Source organism: Rhinatrema bivittatum, chromosome 2 (genome assembly GCF_901001135.1).
Source record: "Rhinatrema bivittatum chromosome 2, aRhiBiv1.1, whole genome shotgun sequence".
In the NCBI taxonomy this organism is placed as follows: Eukaryota; Metazoa; Chordata; class Amphibia; order Gymnophiona; family Rhinatrematidae; genus Rhinatrema; species Rhinatrema bivittatum.
The window spans coordinates 369,413,371-369,436,274 of NC_042616.1; the positions used below are offsets into that span (position 1 = coordinate 369,413,371).

At 48.7% G+C, this 22,904-nt stretch overlaps 1 protein-coding gene across 8 annotated transcripts in view; it reads left to right on the top strand.

Moving 5' to 3' along the window:
- The window catches only part of LOC115084722, a 664,924-nt gene that overhangs the window by 294,024 nt on the left and 347,996 nt on the right, over window positions 1-22,904 (top strand). For all 8 annotated transcript variants that reach the window (XM_029589949.1, XM_029589957.1, XM_029589951.1 and 5 more), the window contains one exon: window positions 15,934-16,065. In XM_029589949.1, the coding sequence (XP_029445809.1) occupies window positions 15,934-16,065 (132 nt within the window). The remainder of the gene's footprint in view (window positions 1-15,933; window positions 16,066-22,904) is intronic.

Here is a 22,904-nt window from a genome sequence, read left to right on the forward strand (position 1 = left end):
CGGGAGGGCATAGAGTTAAACATGATAAAGATCATACAAGAGAATAAATGCACAGTAGAATCTATATGGGTAGAAATCTCATGTGTATTCAGTAAGAGAATAGTGATAGGAGTATATTTCCCATTGATAGCAGGGTTGACTTAGCCATGCTGTCATGGGAACTTTCAATCAGGACCCGGGAGGCGGAGCTTCCAAAGTAGAGTTCAGAGCATTGCTCTGTGCGGCTGCGCGTGCCTTCCCGCACGAAAAACAGATTATCCCAGGACAAGCAGGATGCTAGTCCTCGCATACGGGTGACGTCACTGACGGAGCCCTATTGTGGAAAACTTTCTGTCAAAGTTTCTAGAAACTTTTGACTGGCACTCTGAGCCCACTGAGCATGCCCAGCATGCCATGATATTCTCAGCCACAGGGGTCTCCCTTCAGTCTTTGTTTTCCCACGCTGCTTTTGGCATCGCAGAGCAGGAGCCTGTGTGAGTTTTTTCACATAATTCTGACTAAAAATCAGATCTAAAACTGATAATTTCTCCCCCTTATCGGGGTCTCCCTCGTTACCACCGGCTGGTGAGTTAAAAAGATTTCTAATTCCGACTCATTCGAGTACACAAAATGTCTTCACATTTTCATTGACGGCTGTTGACAATAACATGGCCACGGGATTTAAGAAATGTCCCAATTGTAATTGGAACATGTCCATTACAGACTCACACCTCGAGTGTGTACTTTGCTTGGGCCAATGGCACGATATAACATCTTGCCAAAAATGTGCTGAGATAACCGCGAAGGGTCATAAGGCGCGTCAAGAAAAGATGGAACACTTGTTCCATCTTCAACTTTTGCCATCTCCATCGACGTCCACTCGGTCATCTCCGGCCGGAGTTTCAAAATGATTGTTCTCACAGGACAAGCAGGATGGTTGTCCTCACAAATGGGTGACATCGAGGATGGAGCCCAACCACGGAAAACTTCTGTCAAAGTTTCAGGAACTTTGACTGGCCCCTACTGGGCATGCCCAGCACGGCACCAACCCTGCAGCCAGCAGGGGTCTCCCTTCAGTCTTCTTTTTTCCGCGCAGCAGTAAGCCACGCGGTTAAGGAGCTCTTACCACATTCCTGACAGGAATTTCTTCAACTAATTTCTTGAAGAAAAATTTGCCCCTCAGGGGTCTCCCCTCTTCAAATTTTGCTCCGCGGTACTTCGGAAAGTTTTTGCCGTTGTTTTTGTCGACTACCGTCGAGTTCGGCCCTCGAGGCCTGTTGGTAGTCGACCGTCCCGCGGCTAAATTTTTGGCCTATGGCCATGGCGTCGGGGTTCCGTCGGTGCCCGGACTGTACACGTACTATGTCCATCACAGACCCACATAGAGTCTGTGTTTTGTGTTTAGGGAGTGAGCATGATGTCCTGACTTGCACCAAATGTGCCCTAATGACACCAAAAGGTCGCAAAGCCAGAATGGAGAAAATGGGACTCCTTTTCCATGCTCACACTCCGACGCCATCAATTGCATCGACGTCATCGGAACCGGCACCTTCGAAGTCTCACCATCGTCGACAGCCTCCCGGTGACCGCCTGCCATTGATGTCTCCGTGGACATCGACTCCCGTCCCTTCCCCCGAAGATCGCGGGGATCGGAGAGAAAAACATCGCCGTCAATGTCACAATTCTCGGACCGTCGAGGAATCGAAGTCAACGACCTCAGTACTGTCTGAGCCTCCTCCGAAGAAGTCTCGACCAGAAGTGGCACCGTCCACTCCTGTCTCGCAGACACCGAGGCAACCCTCACCCCTTCGGGGTTTGGGAGCCGCGACTCCACCGGTGACGGTGGTCCCTCCGGCTCAGCCTCAGCCTCCCCCTCCCGTGGATCCGGGTATTGTTACCCCAGGTCTCCGGGTAGAACTGGACCGGCTGGTCCAGGAGGCCATCGACAAGGCGATGCAACGGTTCCAGATTCCTCCGGCACCGAGAGTGGAACCGGTCACCGACCCGATTCCAGCAGCACTGGCACCGCTGCTTGCCCGGATGGAAGCGCTTATGACTGCCCTTCCTCCGGTGATACCCGGGTCTCCGACAGCTATCTCATCGGCTGGAGAAACACCGTACTGAATTCCCCCTTCGGAGGTAATACCATCGGTACCATGTCGTCCCTCGCCACCGATACATTCCACGGGGGCGATACGCACATCAGCTCCATCGAGAATTTCAATGACTGCACCCATACCTTCGATGCCCACACCGATTCCTTCGATGCCGGTACAGGCACCGATGCCATCGAGGACATTCGCGATACCCCCGGCAATTCCTTCGAGTTTCTCGGAGCCTCAACCGGGACCTTCAGGTATCCAACCCCCTCATGGTCCTACAGGTCAGCAACCTGATCCTTATGACACCTGGGGTGATGATACCTCCACAGACACCAATGATTTGCCTTCACCACCCTCTCCTGCGGGAAGTAGAAAGCGTTCTCCTCCTGAGGACCTCTCTTTCATAAATTTCGTGAAGGAAATGTCGGAGTTGGTCCCTTTTCAGCTTCAATCGGAGCAAGATGACAGGCACCAGATGATGGAGTTGCTCCAATTCTTGGATGCCCCTAAAGTCATCACTTCTATTCCAATTCATCAGGTTTTTCTGGACCTTCTAAAAAAGAATTGGGAATCTCCTGGATCTGTTGCTCCAGTAAACAAAAAAGCTGACTCTACTTATCTTGTACAGTCAGCACCTGGCTTTCAGAAACCTCAGCTAGACCACCACTCTGTTGTGGTAGAATCAGCTCAAAAGAAAGCTAAAAGAATAAAGCCACATTCTTCCATACCTCCTACTAAGGAAAATAAATTCCTAGATAGTATAGGTAGGAAAGTATACCAAGGAGCCATGCTAATTTCCAGAATAGCCTCTTATCAGCTATATATGACCCAATACAATAGGGTCATTCTTAAACAGATACAGGAGTACTCAGATACCTTACCAGAGCAGTTCCAACCACAACTTCAATCCCTACTAAATAAAGGGTTTGAAGCTGGGAAGCATGAGATAAGAACAGCTTACGACATCTTTGATGCTTCCACCAGACTTTCTGCTACGGCCATCTCCGCAAGACGCTGGACTTGGCTTAAGTCATTTGACCTTCGTCCAGAGGTTCAGGACAGGCTCTCTGACCTGCCCTGTCTAGGGGATAATTTGTTTGGTGAGCAAATTCAGCAAATCGTTGCTGAATTGAAGGATCATCATGAGACACTTAAACAGCTCTCATCCATTCCTTCTGACTTACCTTCTAAACAGCCGTTCAAGAAGGACCCAAAAAAGTCCTTCTTCCATCCACGGAAGTATTATCCCCCACAAACCAAGTCTAGGTCTGCGAGGCCTTACCATAAATCTCAGCCTCGCTAGTCTCGAAAACAAAAGCCCGCAGCAGCTCCATAACCTGGCCCTGCATCGGGTTTTTGACTTTCAATTAGAGAGCAGTTGCCAAATCCCTCTTCCAACCATACCAGTAGGAGGTCGGTTAAGCCACTTTCTAGAAAAATGGCATCATATCACCACAGATCAATGGGTGATAGCGATAATTGCACATGGTTACCACCTCAACTTCCTGACTCTCCCTTCGGACTCCCCACCCATGCAGGCGTGGGGACTCACCGATCGCTCTGTTCTTCTCGAGCAGGAAGTTTCCCTTCTCCTCCAGTCAAACGCTATAGAACCCGTTCCTCCCTCACAACAAGGACTAGGGTTCTACTCCAGGTACTTTCTGATCCCAAAAAAGTCAGGAGGACTTCGACCAATCCTGGACCTACGGGCCCTCAACAAGTACCTTCACAGAGAGAAGTTCAAGATGGTAACCCTGGGCTCGCTTCTCCCTCTGCTGCAAAGAGGGGACTGGCTCTGCTCTCTAGACCTAAAAGACGCCTATACTCACATTGCGATAACTCAACCTCATCGCAAATACCTCCGTTTTTTAGTAGGCCGAAATCACTATCAATACCTAGTGCTCCCTTTCGGCCTGGCATCCGCACCACGAGTTTTCACCAAATGCCTCGTGGTAGTTGGAGCATTTCTCAGGAAGGAAGGTGTCCACGTCTACCCCTATCTGGACGATTGGTTAATCAGGGCCCCAACCCAGCAAATCGCTCGGTCCTCCCTGACCCTGACAATTCAAACTCTACTTTCTCTAGGGTTTCTTGTCAATTACGAGAAATCCTACTTAATCCCATCTCAGACCTTATCCTTCATTGGGGCAGACTTGGACACCTTACAGGCAAAAGCCTTCCTTCCTCATCAACGAGTCCAAATCCTTGTGTCCCTAGCTTGCCAGTTGCAGTCTCAACGCACAGCAACAGCTCGACAATTCCTCATTCTGCTGGGACACATGGCCTCCTCAGTTTATGTGACTCCCATGGCTCGTCGGTTGGGAAGCCCATGTAAACAATTTACAAACCCAAGGATTCTGGTCTCCAGAGGAAGCCAAACACCAGATCAACTTCCTGGAACTTCGAGCAATACGACATGCTCTCAGGACTTTTCAAGATTGCCTATCGAACCACGTAATCTTGATTCAGACGGACAACCAGGTGGCCATGTGGTACATAAACAAGCAGGGGGGCACAGGTTCCTTTCTTTTGTGTCAGGAAGCTGCGCAGATTTGGGCAGAAGCCCTCTCCCGCTCCATGTACCTCAGAGCCACCTACTTGCCGGGAGTGAACAATGTTTTGGCAGACAAACTGAGCCGTGTCTTCCACCCACACGAGTGGTCCCTCAATCCCTTGGTAGCAACCACTCTTTTCCAGCAATGGGGTTATCCCCACATAAACTTATTTGTGTCCCCTCAGAACCACAAAGTGGACAATTACTGCTCTCTCATTCGGAGCCAGCACTCTCGGCCCAGGGATGCATTCTCCCTCACGTGGACAATCTGTCTGCTTTATGCATTCCCTCCACTTCCTCTTCTGTCGAAGACTCTCGTGAAACTACGTCAGGACAGGGGAACCATGATCCTGATAGCACCGCACTGGCCACGCCAAGTGTGGTTTCCCATACTCCAGGATCTCTCCATCCGCAGGCACATTCCTCTGGGACAAGACCCGCATCTGGTCACTCAAAACGACGGATGCCTCCTCCATCCCAACCTCCAAGCCTTGTCCCTGACGGCATGGATGTTGAAAGGTTAGTCCTTCAACCATTTAACCTTTCGGATTCAGTTTCTCATGTCCTGATCGCTTCACGAAAGCCTTCCACAAGAAAATCTTATTCCTACAAATGGAAAAGGTATACATCATGGTGCACTTCTCAGTCCCTTGATCCCCTTTCCTGTCCAATTTCCAAATTCTTGGACTATCTCTGGCATTTATCAGAATCAGGTCTAAAGACCTCTTCCATTAGAATGCATGTCAGTGCGGTAGCCGCCTTCCATAAAGGTATCGGGGGTATCCCTATTTCAGTACAACCCCTTGTAACACGCTTTCTTAAAGGATTGCTCCATTTGAAGCCACCTTTACGTCCTCCGGCCCCATCTTGGGACCTTAATCTGGTTCTTGGTCGCCTTATGAAACCACCTTTCGAACCTCTTCACTCCTGTGACCTAAAATATCTCACATGGAAAGTGTTATTCCTTTTGGCTATCACTTCAGCTCGCAGGGTTAGTGAACTACAGGCCCTAGTTACCTATCCGCCTTACACTAAACTCCTGCAGGACCGGGCGGTTCTCCGCACTCATCCTAAATTCTTACCTAAGGTAGTTTCGGAGTTTCATATTAATCAATCCATCATACTACCTATCTTCTTTCCCAGGCCCCACTCCAACTCCGGGGAACAGACTCTGCATATCCTTGACTGTAAACGGGCTCTAGCATTTTATCTAGACCGTACAGTTGCCCACAGGAAGAGCACTCAATTATTCATCTCTTTCCATCCTAACAAGTTAGGGCAACCTGTGGGTAAGCAGGCTCTTTCCTCCTGGTTGTCGGATTGCATCTCCTTTTGCTATCAGCAAGCTGGCATTCCTTTCCAAGACCGTGTTAAAGCACACTCTGTGAGGGCCATGGCGACTTCAGTAGCACACCTTCGATTGGTGCTGCTTCTGACATCTGCAAGGCTGCCACCTGGAGTTCCCTCCATACATTTGCAGCCCATTATTGCTAGGACAAAGCCGGAAGACAGGATTCCATCTTCGGCCAGTCTGTCTTGCGAAACCTTTTTCCAGCATAAGGTACCAACACCATTCCACCTTCCCAGTAGGGTGTGGTTGCCCTCTACCAAATTACACCCCAGTTGTTGTGCCTGTTGCACGCCGTTGGGTACATTTGGTGCACGATAGGACATCCTCAGCTCGGTACTCACCCATTTGTGAGGACAACCATCCTGCTTGTCCTGTGAGAAAGCAAATGTTGCTTACCTGATGCAACAGGTGTTCTCACAGGACAGCAGGATGTTAGTCCTCACGAAACCCGCCCACCACCCCGCGGTGTTGGGTTCGTTTTTTCTTATGTTATTTTTCGGCACTGCCTGTAGCTTTGAAACAAGACTGAAGGGAGACCCCTGCTGGCTGCAGGGTTGGTGCCGTGCTGGGCATGCCCAGTAGGGGCCAGTCAAAGTTCCTGAAACTTTGACAGAAGTTTTCCGTGGTTGGGCTCCATCCTCGATGTCACCCATTTGTGAGGACTAACATCCTGCTGTCCTGTGAGAACACCTGTTACATCAGGTAAGCAACATTTGCTATACCCATTGGTCCTGAATCCATCTGTCTACACTAAGGAAAACGAAATTATCAGGTAAGTAATTTCTCCATTAATAAGGCGGTAATTGTGTTTTGAATAACTTTAAAAGGCAAATAGATTTTTATAAGTATCTTAGTCTATTGTAAAATAGACTGTATGTCAAATAGCGTTATTTTTAAAAGGGAGAGAGGATAACTTTGAGTACCACCTTCCTGTCTTACATATAGCAAATTTTCTGCTCATATTTTCAATTTGTTTTTCATTTCACAATATGTAGTATGAGATTTAATCATATGTTTCCCAACCTCTCAACTTGTTTGCAACTTGTATTTTATCTTACTTTATTTAAAATGTGTTTTGATCTTTAATTAATCACTGTCTTAACTAGTTTGTACTTTTCTAACTTCTTCAACTGTTCTTTAGATGTAACTAGTTTTATTATTCTAATTAGCTCAATTGTTCATTTGTAAAGCAGCATTGCTAGACATTGTTAATTGTAAACTTGATGTGATGTTACTAAACGAATGTCGGTATATAAAAGCTGCAAATAAAATCAAAATAGGCAGATTTCCTAGCGTGTAGCAGATGGACTCAGTACCAATGGGTATAGTGTACTCCTGCTAGCAGTTGGAGACGGATCAGATTTCAATCTGACGTCAACCCCTAGTACATGTACCCCTGCAGGAAGTGCAGCTCTTCAGTATTTTCCATCTCCATAGCACTTAGGGACTATCTGCACGCTCTCACAGCGTTCGAACAAATTCAAAGAAGAAAATCCAAATTTTAAAGAACAAACCTACCTGAAGCCTAGCCCCGCTCTCCTGCGGTGATACCCTAGGGTCCCTCCCCCAGTTGAGATTCCCGAGGTGATTTCCGTGTTCCCTCGAAGGTAAGCCTCGGTCTGGCGGCCGAATCGCGGCGAGGACCTAGCCCCCGACCCTCGAGCATGGCTGAGAAGGCAGCGGGTGCATCCTCGAGCGCGGCGGTGAAGGTATTTGCCCTCTCCCCCCCCGCAGCCGGAGACCGCCCGGGACGCAACCGGGAAGCGCCGAAGACAAGGTAAGGTAGAAATCTTCTGCTTGAATCCAGTCTCTGAGGATCGAGGAAGTGCACAGGTCGCCGGCCAGGACCAGTGCCACCGGGTTGATCCGCCCTAGCAGGGCCAGGCCCCGGTTATTTCCAAGGGTCTACCCACGTGGAGACTCTCCGAGGGGGTCGCCATATTGCCCGCGTGCTCACCGTTGCCATTTTGGCCCTATTTGCCGCACCATTCGCCGTTTGGCCTGAGCGCACGACCCCAACCTAGGCGCACAAAGCACGTGTGCGCATAGCCTTGCACGCACATCAGGTCTTGGGCGCATACGTTACGCGCGCATAGACCGGGCGCATATCTACGGCTGGGCGCACAACTACACGCTTACCTTAAGTGCACCGGTGCGCTTAAGAGTTTGCGCGCCGACAGCCATGTCACCTCCAGAAACAGAGATAAAAGCTCAAGGCCTCTGCCCAACATGCCACATCAGAGCCGCACAAAGCAAGGAGGCCGACGCCCTGTGCACCCAGTGTGAGGTGGCCCTGGGAGATCCTGTTCAGGGTCAGTCCCACCCAGGGCCGAGTTCTAGCTCCTTAGGGGGTACCCCGGACCTAGCCAGGGGGACCTCCCCACAGACGGGGAACCCCAAGGATCCAGCGCCCCTCAGCTTTGCCCCAGCTTCAATCTCATGGGTGGAGTTCTTCAAGGGGATTCACACCTTTGTTCAAATGCAAACTGAACCTCTGGCTGTCCAGCCACATGCTCCACCGGAGGACCCTCATGCCCCAGGCCCTTCAAGACCTAGGCACAGGCTTCCACTACCCAGAAGCCCCACCTATGGGGACTCTGACATCTCTGAAGAGGAAGCCGAACCCCTAGAAGAGGGGGAGCTCCCCCCCGGGGTCGGAGCCTCACCGAACCATGAGACGCTTCTTCACAAAGGATGATCTCCCGGACCTGGTCAACCAATTCCTGACGGAGCTCGCTATCCCGGACCCAGGGCTTCGGGGGAACCTAAACCGAACCCCCTGCTGGAGGGTCTCCGACAGACTTCTCGACATTTCCCTCTGTTACAAGCAGCACAACATCTGATTGACCTGGAATGGAGTGCTCCAGAGTCCACATTCAAAGGGGAACAAGCCTTGGCAGCCCTGTACCCCCTGGACCTGGCAACCAAAGATCTTCTTGCATGCCCAAGAGTGGATGCCATGGTCTGCGCGGTCTCTACATGCACCACTATCCCAGTGGAGGGAGGAGCTGCGCTCAAGGATACACATGACCGGCGTCTGGAATCCATCCTCAAACAGTCATTTGACGTAGCCGCTATGTCTCTACAAATTGCGGCCTGTGCACCGTGGTGACACATGCCTGTTTATCACAAACCAGGAACAACACCCCTGGAGAATACATGGAACCAGCAGTATCATTCCTCGCGGACGCTGCTTCCGACCTGGTGTGCACAGCGGCCAGAGGAGAGTCATCTGTGATGGCGGCCAGAAGGCAACTCTGGCTCCGAAGCTGGTCGGCTGACGCATCTTCCAAAACGTGCCTGATAAGGATGCCCTTCAAAGGATCCCTCCTGTTCGGCAGCGAACTAGAGAAACTGGCCGACAAATGGGGCGAATCCCCATTGCTGCGCCTGCCGGAGGATAAGACGAAGAGAAACCAGCGACCCTTCCCCAGGTCCTCTAGGGGCAGAGGTTCACAGTGCTTCAATCCTTACAGGAGCAACTATCAAACCCCCCACCCTAGGGGCAGGAACCAGTCCTTTCGGACCAAGCACAGCAAGAGGGGAACCAGCTCGGGTGCAGGCTCCAGCCGCACCCCACAATGAGATTCAGCCGGACCCATCCAAGGGAAGAAGCCATAGTGGGGCAGACTAGCCCTATTCTACTGCAGATGGGTCGAAATAACATCGGACAAGTGGGTCCTAGCCATCATTCGGAAGGGGTACTACCTGGATTTCCTACGAACCCCTCCAGACAAGTTCGTGGAGTCCCCCTGCCACGACCCGTTCAAGAGGGCGGCAGTGGAAGCTACACTGTCCAGACTACTGGCCCTCGAGGCCATAACCTCAGTGCCTCCACAGGAAATAAATACTGGTCATTATTCCATTTATTTTATCATCCCCAAGAAAGAGGGAACATTCAGACCCATCCTGGACCTCAAGTCGGTCAAACGCCACCTCAGGATTCCCTGCTTCCGCATGGAAACCTTACGATCCGTTATAAGGGCGATACAACCAGGAGAGTTTCTCACATCCCTGGATTTTTCGGAGGCCTACCTGCATATCTCAATTCATCAGGAACACCAGCGCTACCTACGCTTCAAAGTCCTGAACCGTCACTACCAGTTCCGGGCACTACCATTCGGGCTAGCCACAGCACCCTGGGCGTTCACCAAGGTAATAGTGGTGGTGGCGGCAACACTGAGGAAGGAAGGCATCCTCGTTCACCCTTACCTAGATGATTGGCTGATCAGGGCAAAGTCACTGGAGGAAAGCCACCAAGCAACCAGCAGAGTCATAACTCTCCTGGAGAGCCTAGGATGTGTGGTCAACACACACAAAAGCTCCCTACAGCCCTCACAGTCGCTGGAATACCTAGGAGTCTGATTCGACACCAAAGAGGACAAGGTCAGCCTGACCCCCACAAGGAGATCAAAATTGTGGTACCGGCTGCAAACCTTACTGGACGATCCTCGTCCCACAGCATGTGATTACCTGCAAGTCCTCGGGCTGATGGCATCCACACTGGAAGTAGTGCCATGGGCAAGAGCCCCCATGAGACCCCTACAGCGCTCACTTCTATCACGGTGAAGCCCACGGTTCCAGAACTACACCGTACTTCTATCACTCCCGAGCAGAGTTCGGACCCAACTACGGTGGTGGCTGCAGGCCAGCCACATGAGCCGGGGATCAAGACTATCCTCCCCAACTTGGACCCTACTCACCACAGATGCCAGTCTACGAGGATGGGGAGCACACTGCAAGGAGTTAACCGCCCAAGGGCAGTGGAACGCATAAGAGGCGGGATGGAACATCAACCGTCTAGAAGCTCGGGCAGTCAGACTAGCCTGCCTGCGGTTCGCTCACAGACTTCGAAACAAAGCGGTCAGAGTAATGTTGGACAATGCCACAACAGTGGCCTACATCAACCGGCAGGAGGGAACCAGAAGCCAACAGGTGTCCCTGGAAATAGACCCCCTGATGGCGTGGGCGGAAGCAAACCTCCAGGAGATATCCGCCGTCCACATCGCTGGGAAAGACAACATCACGGCAGACTTCCTCAGCAGGGAAAGTCTAGACCCAGGAGAATGGAGGTTGTCGTCCGCAGCCTTCAAGATGATAGTGAATCGGTGGGGAACACCGGACATGGACCTTCTGGCAAACAGATCCAACGTCCAAGTATCCAGATACTTCAGCCGCAGGCGGGAACCGCAGTCCCAAGGGATCGATGCCCTGGTACAGCCCTGGCCCGCGGGACTCTACTATACTCCTTCCCGCCGTGGCCCCTACTGGGCACAATCATTCACAAGATACAACTACACAAGGGACTAGTTTTTCTGGTGGCCCCAGATTGGCCAAGAAGACCCTGGTACGCAGACATGAGAAGACTGCTGGCAGGGAATCCCCTACCCCTGCCCCCACAGAGGGACTTGCTACAAGAAGGTCCGATCCTCCACGAGGACCCAGCTCAATTCTCTCTTACGGTCTGGCCATTGAGAGGGCCCGCCTGAGAGAGAGCGGATATTCGGGGGCGGTAATCGACACCCTCCTCCGAGCACACAAGTTCTCCACATCGCTAATGTACATAAGGATCTGGAGAGTATTTGAAGCCTGGTGCGAAGACCACAACATCAAGCCACGCTCATTTAAAGTTCCCGTGATCCTGGAATCTTACAGAACGGACTACAGAAGGGGTCTGTCCCTCAACTCCATCAAGGTACAGGTGGCCGCATTGTCATGCGACAGCATAGCTTCTCACCCGGACGTGTCACGCTTCCTGAAAGGAGTCAAGCATATTCGCCCACAACTAAAGTGGCCGGTACCTCTGTGGAATCTCAATCTCGTTTTGGACTTCCTAGCGGGAACCGCCTTCAGACCCCTCCGAGGCCTGTCCCTCGCCTGTTAACCTTAAAGACGGTGTTTTTGCTTGTAGTGTGTTCAGCCCGCCGCTTATCGGAACAACAAGCACTGTCCTGCCGAGAACCATTCCTCAGGCTCACCCCGGGGTCCGTTCAACTACGCACGGTTCCCTCCTTCCTCACCAAAGTGGTCTCACACTTCCACCTTAACCAGACCATCTCGCTACCAATGACGGATGGCTTGAAGAATTCGGAAGAAGCCCGTAGTCTGCGCCACCTCAACATCGGCAGACTCCTATCCAGATACCTGGAAATGTTCAAACCCATACGAAAAATGGACCACCTTTTCGTCCTACACAGCGGAAAGAGACAAGGGGAAGCGGCCTCATGGGCAACCATTGCCCGCTAGATTAAGGAAGTCATCAAGGCAGCCTATGTAGAAGCTGGCAAGCCACCACCTCTACAGGTCAAGGCCCATTCTACCAGAGCCCAGGCAGTGTCCTGGGAAGAAACTAAAATGCTATCACCTGCCGAGATCTGCAGGGCGGCTACATGGTCCTCCATCTATACCATGGTCCTCCATCTATACCTTCTCCAGATTCTACCATCTGGACATTCAGGCTCGGGAGGACACTGCATTTGCTAGGGCAATACTAAGTGGGTCACGGGCAGCCTCCCACCCGGTTCAGGAGTAGCTTTTATACATCCCATTGGTCCTGAGTCTATCTGCTACACGCTAGGAAATGGAGAAATTACTTACCTGATTATTTCGTTTTCCTTAGTGTAGACAGATGGACTTAGCATCCCACCCTTGGCTGCCGTCACGCATGGTCCTTCAGTGATTCAAGGGTAAGCCATGTTTTCATTTACCTAGGGCATCCACCCTGCCGGCTGTCGACGCTTTCCGGTTGAGTACACTGGCGGTCTCCAGTTCTAGTCAATCAACCAGTTCAAGTTAATCAAGTTTTAACATTTAACCAAGTTATGAAGTTATTCAAGTTAACCAAATTATTAAGTTAATCAATCAGTCAGTCACACTTATATCCACAATGCTTTTCGAGAAAAATACTGAAGAGCTGTACTTCCTGCAGGGGTATATGTACTAGGGGCTGACGTCAGATTGAAATCCGATCCGTCTCCAACTGCTAGCAGGAGTACACTATACCCATTGGTCCTGAGTCCATCTGTCTACACTAAGGAAAACAAAATTATCAGGTAAGTAATTTCTCCATTCCTGTCCATTAATATTAGGTCTTGCTTGGGGATTATGATATAGCAACTGTATCCAAACAATAAATGAATCATGAAACCCAAATTTTTGTATCACTCAAACATATCCCATTGGTCATGCTTTTTGAATATCTGGACCATCGTTTCCCAACCAGCATGCCATAGCTGTATCTCTGGTGTTCCGTGGCAATCTTCAGTTTTTTTTTCCCCCTACAACAGCTGGCCTGCAGGATATCCTCCCACCAGCAGGAGTCAGAGCAGAGCTTTGCTGCTGCTTCTGTTTTCCTTTCTGCTGGCTCTCCTCTACAATTGAAACTGCACTGAGCCCTGTAAGCTTACAAGTCCTGCTGGCCAGATGCATTTCCCACTGCAGAGGAGAAAGCAGCACAACTAGGTAGTGCTGCTGGAAGAGGCAGCTGAATTTGCTAGGAAACTGGGGTGTTGGCGGAGAGGGAAGGGAAGGTGATGGGGTGGGGGGGGGGGGGAAGAGAGAGAGAAGTAAAGAGAAAGTGCTGATGCCATGGAAGGGAGAGGGTAGGAAAGGGAAGGTGATGGAAGGGAGTGGTAGAATGAGATGTCAGGGGGTAGAGGGAGAAAGTATGAAAGTTATGATGCCAGGAGGGTGGAGGGAAAGATCAGGGAGAGGAAGGTGCTGGTGATGATGCAGTGGGGGAGGGAGTAGGGAGAGAGAGAAGAAAAGGGAAGGTAATGATGAGAGTGGGGGAGAGGTGATAATACCAGGGGGTGAGGGGAGAGGGAAGATGATGTCAAGAAGTAGAGAGAAAGGGAAGAGAAGGTGATGTTGCTGGGGGAGAAAGATGGGAGGAGAAGGTGATGATACAAGGAGTGGTGGGGGGAGAAGGAAGGGAGGAGAAAAGTGATGATGCCAAGGGTAGTGGAGAGAAGATGAGGATTGCAGTGGAGTGAAGGGAGAGTGGGAAAAGATGGCGATGATGTGAGGAGTGGAAGGGGAAAGAGAAAAAGTGATGTGGGGAAGAGTGAAGGGAAGATGATGTTGCCAGGGGTTGGATGAAGAGAAGAAAGAAAAGAGAGAATGAAGCTAGGGACATGGGGGATAGGGAAGGTGATGGTGTGCCATGATGAAGTGAGCTCAATGCCAGGTGTGCCTCGACACAAAAAAGGTTGGGAACCACTGATCTAGACGAATACTCATGCCTTGAGAGTTAGTTGAGTCAGTGGACCACAGCACTTCAAATAATTTGAAGACATTAGTTATGCCATGTCATCCTTGTACAAACCCTGTTTGATTCATGGCTATTAAAGTAGGTAAAATTAAACTCAATCTTTGTGCTGTTAATGAGGCTAAAATTTTTATATCCACATTATTTATTTAAACCAATTTATGTTCCGCTGATCTGAAAATCTCGGTGGATTACAATTCACATACATAGTCTTACAAGTAACAAATAACATGACACAAAATCAAAAGAAAATTACAAACAAAATCAACAAAACATCAGAACACAAAAGTTTGCTAGGATTGATAATCAAAGAGAGAGATCAAAAGGACTCTGGATATAAAAGATCCTTCCCCTTTTTGGGGAAGACATTTATCAAGGCATGATTAACATCAGTAGGAAAACTTCCCTTAGAAAGGTAGCTGCCGTTCTTGTTTAACAAGTGATCTCTAAAATTTTCAAGATCAGGCTGAAAGCATCTATTACAATTTCCTTCACAAAGCGAAGCTTCTTAATAGTTGACTATTTCCAATGAGCAACAAGGCTTTCAAGAAATTGAGGAAGAGGCAATATATAAAAAAAAAAAAGAAAAAATTCACGATTTGGGATTGACAAGGGAGAAACAGAGTACAGTCTCTTTTTATAGGATTCCAAAAATATACCAATTATATCATGAGAATTTTGTGTTTCTTGCTGGTCTTTCATAGTCACTATATAATGTATAGACTTAACATTAATGTGCCATTCTTGCTAATAATTTACTAGCCTTACTGCCATATCTAAATAGACTTTTCCTGACATTATTCATTTGTAATTGAACATCAGGATCCATATCTTTTACATGAGTACAATTTAAGTGCTTTAACTGAGTGTACAATTTCATTGTCTTAACTTTATTTTGTGGGCTACATGGGCAATAATATCTCCTCACAGAACAGCTTCAAGAGGTATTTCCAGCATCTTATTAAAACTCTTTTAATCCTTCCATCTTCGTTTTAGATATAGTCTAAACTCATTATCATGGGACAATATTGGATGTATGTGCCATTTAACAGTTTAAAGAGACACATTGTTCTTCAAAATAAGAGGGGGAGCGTGATCAGACAAGACAGATGTCCCAATATCAGCAGTAAGCACTTGTAAAGGAAAAAAAAAAAGATTGAAGTAAACAAGTAATTCGTGAGTAGCTGTTATGAGGTTTATAATAACAAGAAAAATCATACTATAAGGAATGGAGAATATGCTAAACATCAAGTAGTTGAGGTTCTTTGAGGAAGGCTTTATTTTCCCTTTGCTTAAGAGATGTATTAGGTCAGATTGGTTTAATATCTATCAGGCTCCACTACCAAATTGAAATCTCTACCCAAAATCATCTGGTAGTCAAGAAATTGTCGTATTTCAGTCATTAAATTTACAAAAAAGGAATGACTAAATACAGTTGTTCTCATAATTGTTTCATACCTCTGACAGAATTTGTAAGCTGTGTAGCATTTTAAGAAAACGTGAATGATCAAAGCACCAGTACAGACTTAATTAACAAACGTAGCACTCATAATCTCATTGTATATTTCTTGCAAAATATAATAAAATACAAAACCAGAAGAAAAAGAAAATATAAACATTTATAATCTGTGCAAATACTACCTACTTTACCTCCCTACTTTTTCTGTTCACAATACAGGTGGACACTATGATGCGGATAGCAAAATAGCAAAAATAGATTTCACCAGCGATGAAGTGGATGGAAGTTTCACTGAGAAGGTATCTCCTCCTCCTACTAAACAGGCTACTCCTGAAAATCTGTCTTTTCAAGGTGAGCTAAAAAATATTTTGAAAACTTATAAACCTACAGAGGAAACATCTGTACACTTTTATTACATTCTTCATCATTTTTCATATGTTCCTGTCATAGTTACCAGTTTTTGTTTTCATATTAATTTATGATGAACATCAAAGTACATATATAGTATTTGTAGTATACCTATACCCTTTTGTACAGCTAGGTGCTAGAACAATTTAAGATGAAGGAAACAAGAGCATCATCTTATTGGTGGCACCTTAAATGTTCATGTAAGGTGAATTTTATCATAGTCATGTGTTCCAGAAAATGCTGCATAAAACCCTACTTTCTTTTTCTTCCAGTTTTTACTGCTGTCTCTACCACTATCCACCCTGTCCCTCTCCTCCATAGCTTTTCTTAATATACCGCAGTCTGCTTATGCTCCTCCTCCTCTGTGCCAGGACTCAACTTTTCCATCCCATGGCTTCTCCTCTCCACTCCCTCTTTAATTCCATGTGGTTTATTCTTAACAGCAAAATTTTTTTTGTTTTTGTTTGGTGGCCCCTCTTAATTTCAAATTTGCTTTTTTCTCAGACCTTTCACCTAAAGCCAGCTAGTCCTTCATAGAATTTTTGGTATTTATAACAATTTTCTTTTCTTCATTGTCCGCCAAGCGAGAACTTTCTACATAACAGGGCCAACTATATTGAATAGCTTATCCAATGAAATGTTTAACATATGTTGTTGCGCTTTCAGGAAACAGATAAAAGCATTTTACTGCTCACAAGTATTTACCTCTCTAAAAACTTGATTGCAACATGCTACTAAACAATGTGAGAAATTCTTATGTTTATTTTTTTATCCTTTGAGGTTTTTTTATTTTTCATCTAATCCTGTTTTTATAGATGATATTTTGTCGTATCATTTTATGTACATATGTTGTGTGTAACCCACCGAATATATTTGATCATGCGGGATATAAATCCAATAAATAAACTGTTGGATTGTCCTCATTGTTCCTCGACTGCATTGCGCCATTGGGCAGTGATGCCCATGCTGAGCACCAAGGATCTATAGCGAAGTGAAGAAATTCATTGAAGTGTGGCCAAACTGCGGGAATAACTATGACTCCCTTAAAGGTAGCCAAATGCCTCCTCATCTAATTAGTGACGCGCATGAATGGATGAAAGAGATTCCCATTGAGCACCAGGGGTGCATGGCAATTTCTGTGACCTAACTGACCTGTCTTGAAACACAGACCAAGGAATCTAATATGCACACTAGTCGGAGGGCCTACCGAAACCCTATGGCATAATGCTGAGAACTGGCATGTGCCAGCTGAAGTTGGATCCTGCTGCATTCCAGTGGCAACCACACCACTGGCCCATCTCACCTGCCCTCTCGGGGAGGTAGAGCTTGAGTGTGCCTGGTAGGACCTGAAAGATGATAAACTGTGCCTGGGCAGGGCAAAGCCAGGGGAAACTCTAGTGGTATATAGTAATTCTGATTTGCAAATTAGCTATCTGACCTGGTTATAGGGGCAAAAAACTAATCGAACCATATAGTAGCTAACTCCCTCTGAAGCTTCCCTCAAGATAACTGGTGCTCAGACTGGTCCCCAGTTTTATCTGGTAAAGCAAATGATTTAGATGTCTTGGCGCCAAAACAATCTCATTCTAGTCTCAAACTGGACGTTGCAAGGTATCCAGTGCGTTAGCGCAAATGATCCCAGATAAGCCAGTGGGAGCCCCAGGTCAAATTGTCTTTTCCTCTACACTCAGGCAAGCCACTACCCACAAGTGGGTTATGCATCTTTACCAGGAGATGGAGACAGAGTAAAAGCTTACGTCACGGACATCAGCCCGCCAGTATTCTGTCTCTAGCAGATGGTGGACATGCATTTCTCTACTGGGGATTGCTTGTAGTGTATAAAAGGAAAAAAGTGGAGGATTTCAGGAGAAAATGAGAAGGTAAATAGTGACGCTTGTCTCCTGAGGTGATACTGGTGGGTTCCCCCCTCAGTTGAGTGCCTTGAGTCTGGTAGCCTTTTTCCGAAGTGGACATAGAAAATAAAAAAGCAATTGTTGGGGCCAAGAGAGGCTCAGTGGTTGTTAGAACTCGTGGGTGGACAGTTGACCCGCGGTGAGAGATGGTACCGTCCATGGGGAGGAGCCCCACAGGGCCTCACCGTCGGGAGGAAAGGTCAGCGGCAACAGGTGACACAGCCCAGAGAGTGCAGAGAGAGGGTTGTGGATGCAACTGTCAGAATAGATCCCCCTGGTGGTGAGAAGCCGGGCAGGTCCTGAGCCATGGGGATGCAGGCTGAGTATGGAGGAGTGCAGAGAGAGAGCGTCCCCAGGGGCGGACCCTTGGAGATCGTCAGCACAGAAGGTATGATGTAGGCTTACCCGAGGAGTGGGGAAGCCCAGGGGTCTCTGGCAGTGATAGAGAGAGCTATCCCGAGGAGCGGGGAAGCGTGGCACAGTCACAATTACACTACGTGCTACCCCGAGGAACAGGGTGCGTGACACAGTCACAAAAGGAAGACAAATGGCCTGCGGAGCGGAATACACCTCCGTAGGTCTCCATCGGTAGAGCACGTCTCTGAAGACCTCGTTCATCATATTCTGAAAAACTGCTGGAGTTTTACAGAGGCCGAACAACATCACAAGGTATTCAAAGTGGCCTTCACGCTTATTAAATGCGGTTTTCCATTCATTACTCTGGCGAATTCGGACTAAGTTGTAGGCCCCTCTAAGGTCTAATTTGGTGAAGATTTAGCTCCCTGAAGGTCTGTCAAAGAGTTCTGAAATTAAGGGTAGAGGGTAGCGATCCTTCAGAGTGATCTCGTTCAAGCCACGATAGTCAATGCACGGCTGGAGTGAGCCATCTTTCTTCTCCACGAAGAAAAAGCCTGCTCCAGCGGGAGACTTGGAGGGCTGGATGAAGCCCTTGGCTAGATTTTCACGAATATATTCCGACATGCCTTGTGTCTCGGTCAAGGACAGTGGGTAAATCCTACCCTGAGGAGGCTCTGTGTTGTGTAGCAAATTTATTGCGCAGTCGAAGGAGCAATGTGGGGGTAGGGTGTCTGCCATCTTTTTGGAGAAGACGTCCGCATATGAGGAATACTGCGGCGGAAGGCCCAGAAGAGAAGCAGAAGCGGTTAGGCAAGATACGGGTGATATGGTCTCCAAGCATTTGTCGTGGCAGGATCTACTCCATTGAGACAGTTGTAATGTGACTCAATCAAACTGCGGAGTATGTAGCCCATGGCAGTCCCAACACCACAGGGTGAATTGCTTTGTCCAGAACTAAAAAAGATATGGTCTCCACATGTAGAGAGTCTGTATGGAGTTGGATAGGAACTGTGGAATGAGTAACCTCGCCTGGCAAAGGTTCGCCATGAATGGAAGAGAATAATAAGGACACTGGGGAGCGGATGGTGGGAATTTGAAGATGTTCCACAAGTTGCCTCAGAATAAAATTCCCACCAGCCCCAGAGTCCACTAAAGCCTTGTGCATCTAGTTGATGGAAACTGGCAGGGTTAGTGGAGGAGAGGGTGAGGTCAGGCCTAGGAGTAGTCCTCCAGCTGAACCTAGGCCTAGGAGTTTCCCGGACAGACAGGACATGAGGAAATAGCATGTCCAGGTTGGCCACAATACAAGCAGAGGCCTGATTGGTGGCATCTTTCTTTCGGAGATAGCCTACTTCGACCCATCTGCATATGCTCTTCCACTTCTTTATTCGGAGTGACGTTGGGCTTGGGAGAGTGCGTACATCGAATTCGGGGTGAGCTCGGTGCCATCCTTCTGGATGCCCTTGCCTCTTGAGAATGTTCTCGAAGGCGGCGGTCAATGGTCTATCAAGGAGTCCAGGGGTTCAGGTACTTCCCGGGCCGCCAGCTCGTCCTTGATCCGTGGGCTGAGACATTCAAGGAAGATAGTACGTAGGCAGTCCAAATTCCAATGCAGTTCAGACGAGAGGGTCCTGAACTCAATGACATAGTCGGGCAAAGACCTAGCGCTTTTTTGGAGCTGAAGAAGGGAAGACCCAATACGGTTCTTCGACCAGGATCGTCAAAGGCGAAGAAGCCAAGCAAATCTGGAAGAACCAGGTCTGCTTGCTCCCAAAGTGGTGACGCCCATGCCAAGGCCTTACCGTCCAGGAGTGACAGGATGTATGTATATCTTGGTAATCACATCTGGGAAATATGCTGGTTGTAGGCAAAAGTACATATTACACTGATTTAGGAAACCCCTGCACATAAGAGGGTCTCCTGAGAAATGTGGGGGTGCCGGCAAGGGCACAGTAGGCCGGGAAATAGGTATGTGAGTAGCAGGAGTAGGTTTGGCAGATGTCTAGGCGGAGTCCAACCTAGTACTCAGGTTATCTATGGTTGCTGCCAGTGTTTCCAAGAAATTCGTTGTGCCAGACCAGGAATGGCCTGGAGTGCAGAGACCTTTGCCAGGTCCATGGACTTGGCAATCTGTTAGAACTCATGGATTAGCGGACCCTTGGCCTGCGATGAGAGATGGTACCGCCCACGGGGAGGAGCCCCACAGGGCCTCACCGTTGGGAGGCGAGGTCAGCGGCAACAGGTGACACAGCCCAGAGAGTGGAGAGGGAGGGATGTGGATGCAGCTGTCAAAATAGGTCCCCCTGGTGGTGAGGAGCTGGGCATGCCCTGAGGCATGGGGATGCAGGCTGAGTATGGTGGAGTGCAGAGAGAGAGCATCCTCAGGGGCAGAGCCATGGAGAGCGTCAGCACAGAAGGTATGACGTATGCTTACCCGAGGAGCGGGGAAGCCCAGAGGCCTCTGGCAGTGATAGAGAGCTACCCCGAGGAGCGGGGAAACGTGGCACATTCACAATTACACTACGTGCTGCCCCGAGGAGCAGGGCGTGCGACACAGTCACAAAAGGAAGGCAATGGCCCGCAGAGTCGGGTACACTTCCGTAGGTCTCCACGAAGCAGAGTAGTGAGGCAATGGCCCGCAGGACGGAGTATACCTCCGGTGGTCTCCACTAGCAGAGTAGTGAGGCAATAGCCCGCAGGATGGGATACACCTCCGATGGTCTTCACGAAGAAGGGTAGGAAGGCAATGGCCCGCAGAGCAGGGTACACCTCTGTAGATCCCACGAAGCAGGGTAGGAAGGCAGTGGCCTGCAGGGCGGGGTACACTTACGTAGAGTCTTCACAAGGCAGAGTAGTTCCAGGGCAATCCCAAGAAGCGTGGAAGCTGGAAGGCAGAGTCCAAGGCGCAGGGCCCTCCGAGGAGCGGATAGCCGGAGACGAACAGGGCCCCCGAGGAGCGGGTACCCAAGAGTGTCTCACGCCAGGAAGAACTGGAACCAGGAGCTGAAGTCCATAGAGAGATCCGTAGGATTCAGCAAGGAAGGAACTTGTTGCCAAGCCAATTAGGGCCAGGCCCTGATGGAGCTTAAGAGTCCAGGGTTAGTAATGTCATCACGGGGAGACGCCCCTGAGGTTCCCGCCCTGGTGTCCATAAGAGGAGCCATGTAGCACGCATGCACACCTAGGGAGGCCCAGAGGAGACATGGTGATAGGTGGCATCTGTGTCAAAGAAGTCTAAGCACTTAACTCTTTGTGTTGCTTATCATATAAGGGCGATAGAGCCGGGGCTTCCCTGGAGTCTGTGTCAGCACTGCCTGGATGCTTGAGGTGATTTGCCACGTATTGATTTTGCTGACACTAGTCCATCCCTTCGGTCAGAGAGAAGTGGGAATATAGGCAACAGAATGAGGGTGTCCCCTTCTTCGGTTGATCCAATGGCAGACACGTCTTCAGGAGATATTCGCTCAGAGGACATCAGGTTTGGGCCTGATGTGGACCCATCTTCCTTTTCCTGGGTGGAATTTTTCCAGGGACTATAGACTTTTTCTACAGGGGCACCCTTCAGAGACAGTAATGCCTCCTAAATCAAGATCACATACTTGGGATCCCCACTTGTCTGCCACCATGTGCAAATGGCGCGGTCCAGATGTCCCTAATGATGATGGGGAGGATGGTAGATCAAGATGACACTGACGATGATTTGGTTTTCTCCCATCTCAAGGAAGGGGAAATTCCCCCAGATTTAGAACCACACAAAACTTTGCTCCATTTCTTTCATAGAGATGAGTTGCTGGGTCTGTTATCTCAGACACTGAAGATGCTTGGGGTAGCTGGGAGTTGACTCTATGAATGCGCAGAAGAAAAACCCCATGTTGGTCATTCTACACAAAGTATCTTTTCTTTCCCCTCCTGGATGCGATTCAAGAGTTGATTGACCTTGAATGGATTGCAACAAAGGCAAACTTTAAAGGAGGGCACCCCTTGGCAGGTTTGTATCCATTGCAAATGAGGGCAAGAGAGCAGTTGCGTTTCACAAAGTTGGATGTACTCGTGTGTTCTGTTACTAAGCAAACCACCATTCCAGTGGTAGGAGGGGGCAGCTCTAAAGGATGATCAGGATATCAGGATTGAAGCTATCCTTAAGCAAGTCTTTGAAGCCATGGCGATGAATCTGCAAATTGCTTCTCATTGTTCCCTGATGGCTCGAGCTAGTCTGTGACTCTATCAGGAGTCTGAGGGAACAAGTTCAGATTGCAGAGCAGTAATGGAATTGGGAGTCACCACCTTAACTGATGCAGGCTGTGACCTTGTCAGAAGAATTGCTTCCGTGATAGTAGCTAGGCGTCAGTTGTGGCTTCAAAATTGGTCTGCAGACACCATTTATAAGTCCAATCTCACTAGATTGCCCTTTAAGGATTCTTTTTTTCTCATTTAAAGCTTTTATTGGCATATAATGTAACAGTAAAGCACCAGATACAGAAGAAAATGCAACCATAATAAAACACAGAGTGC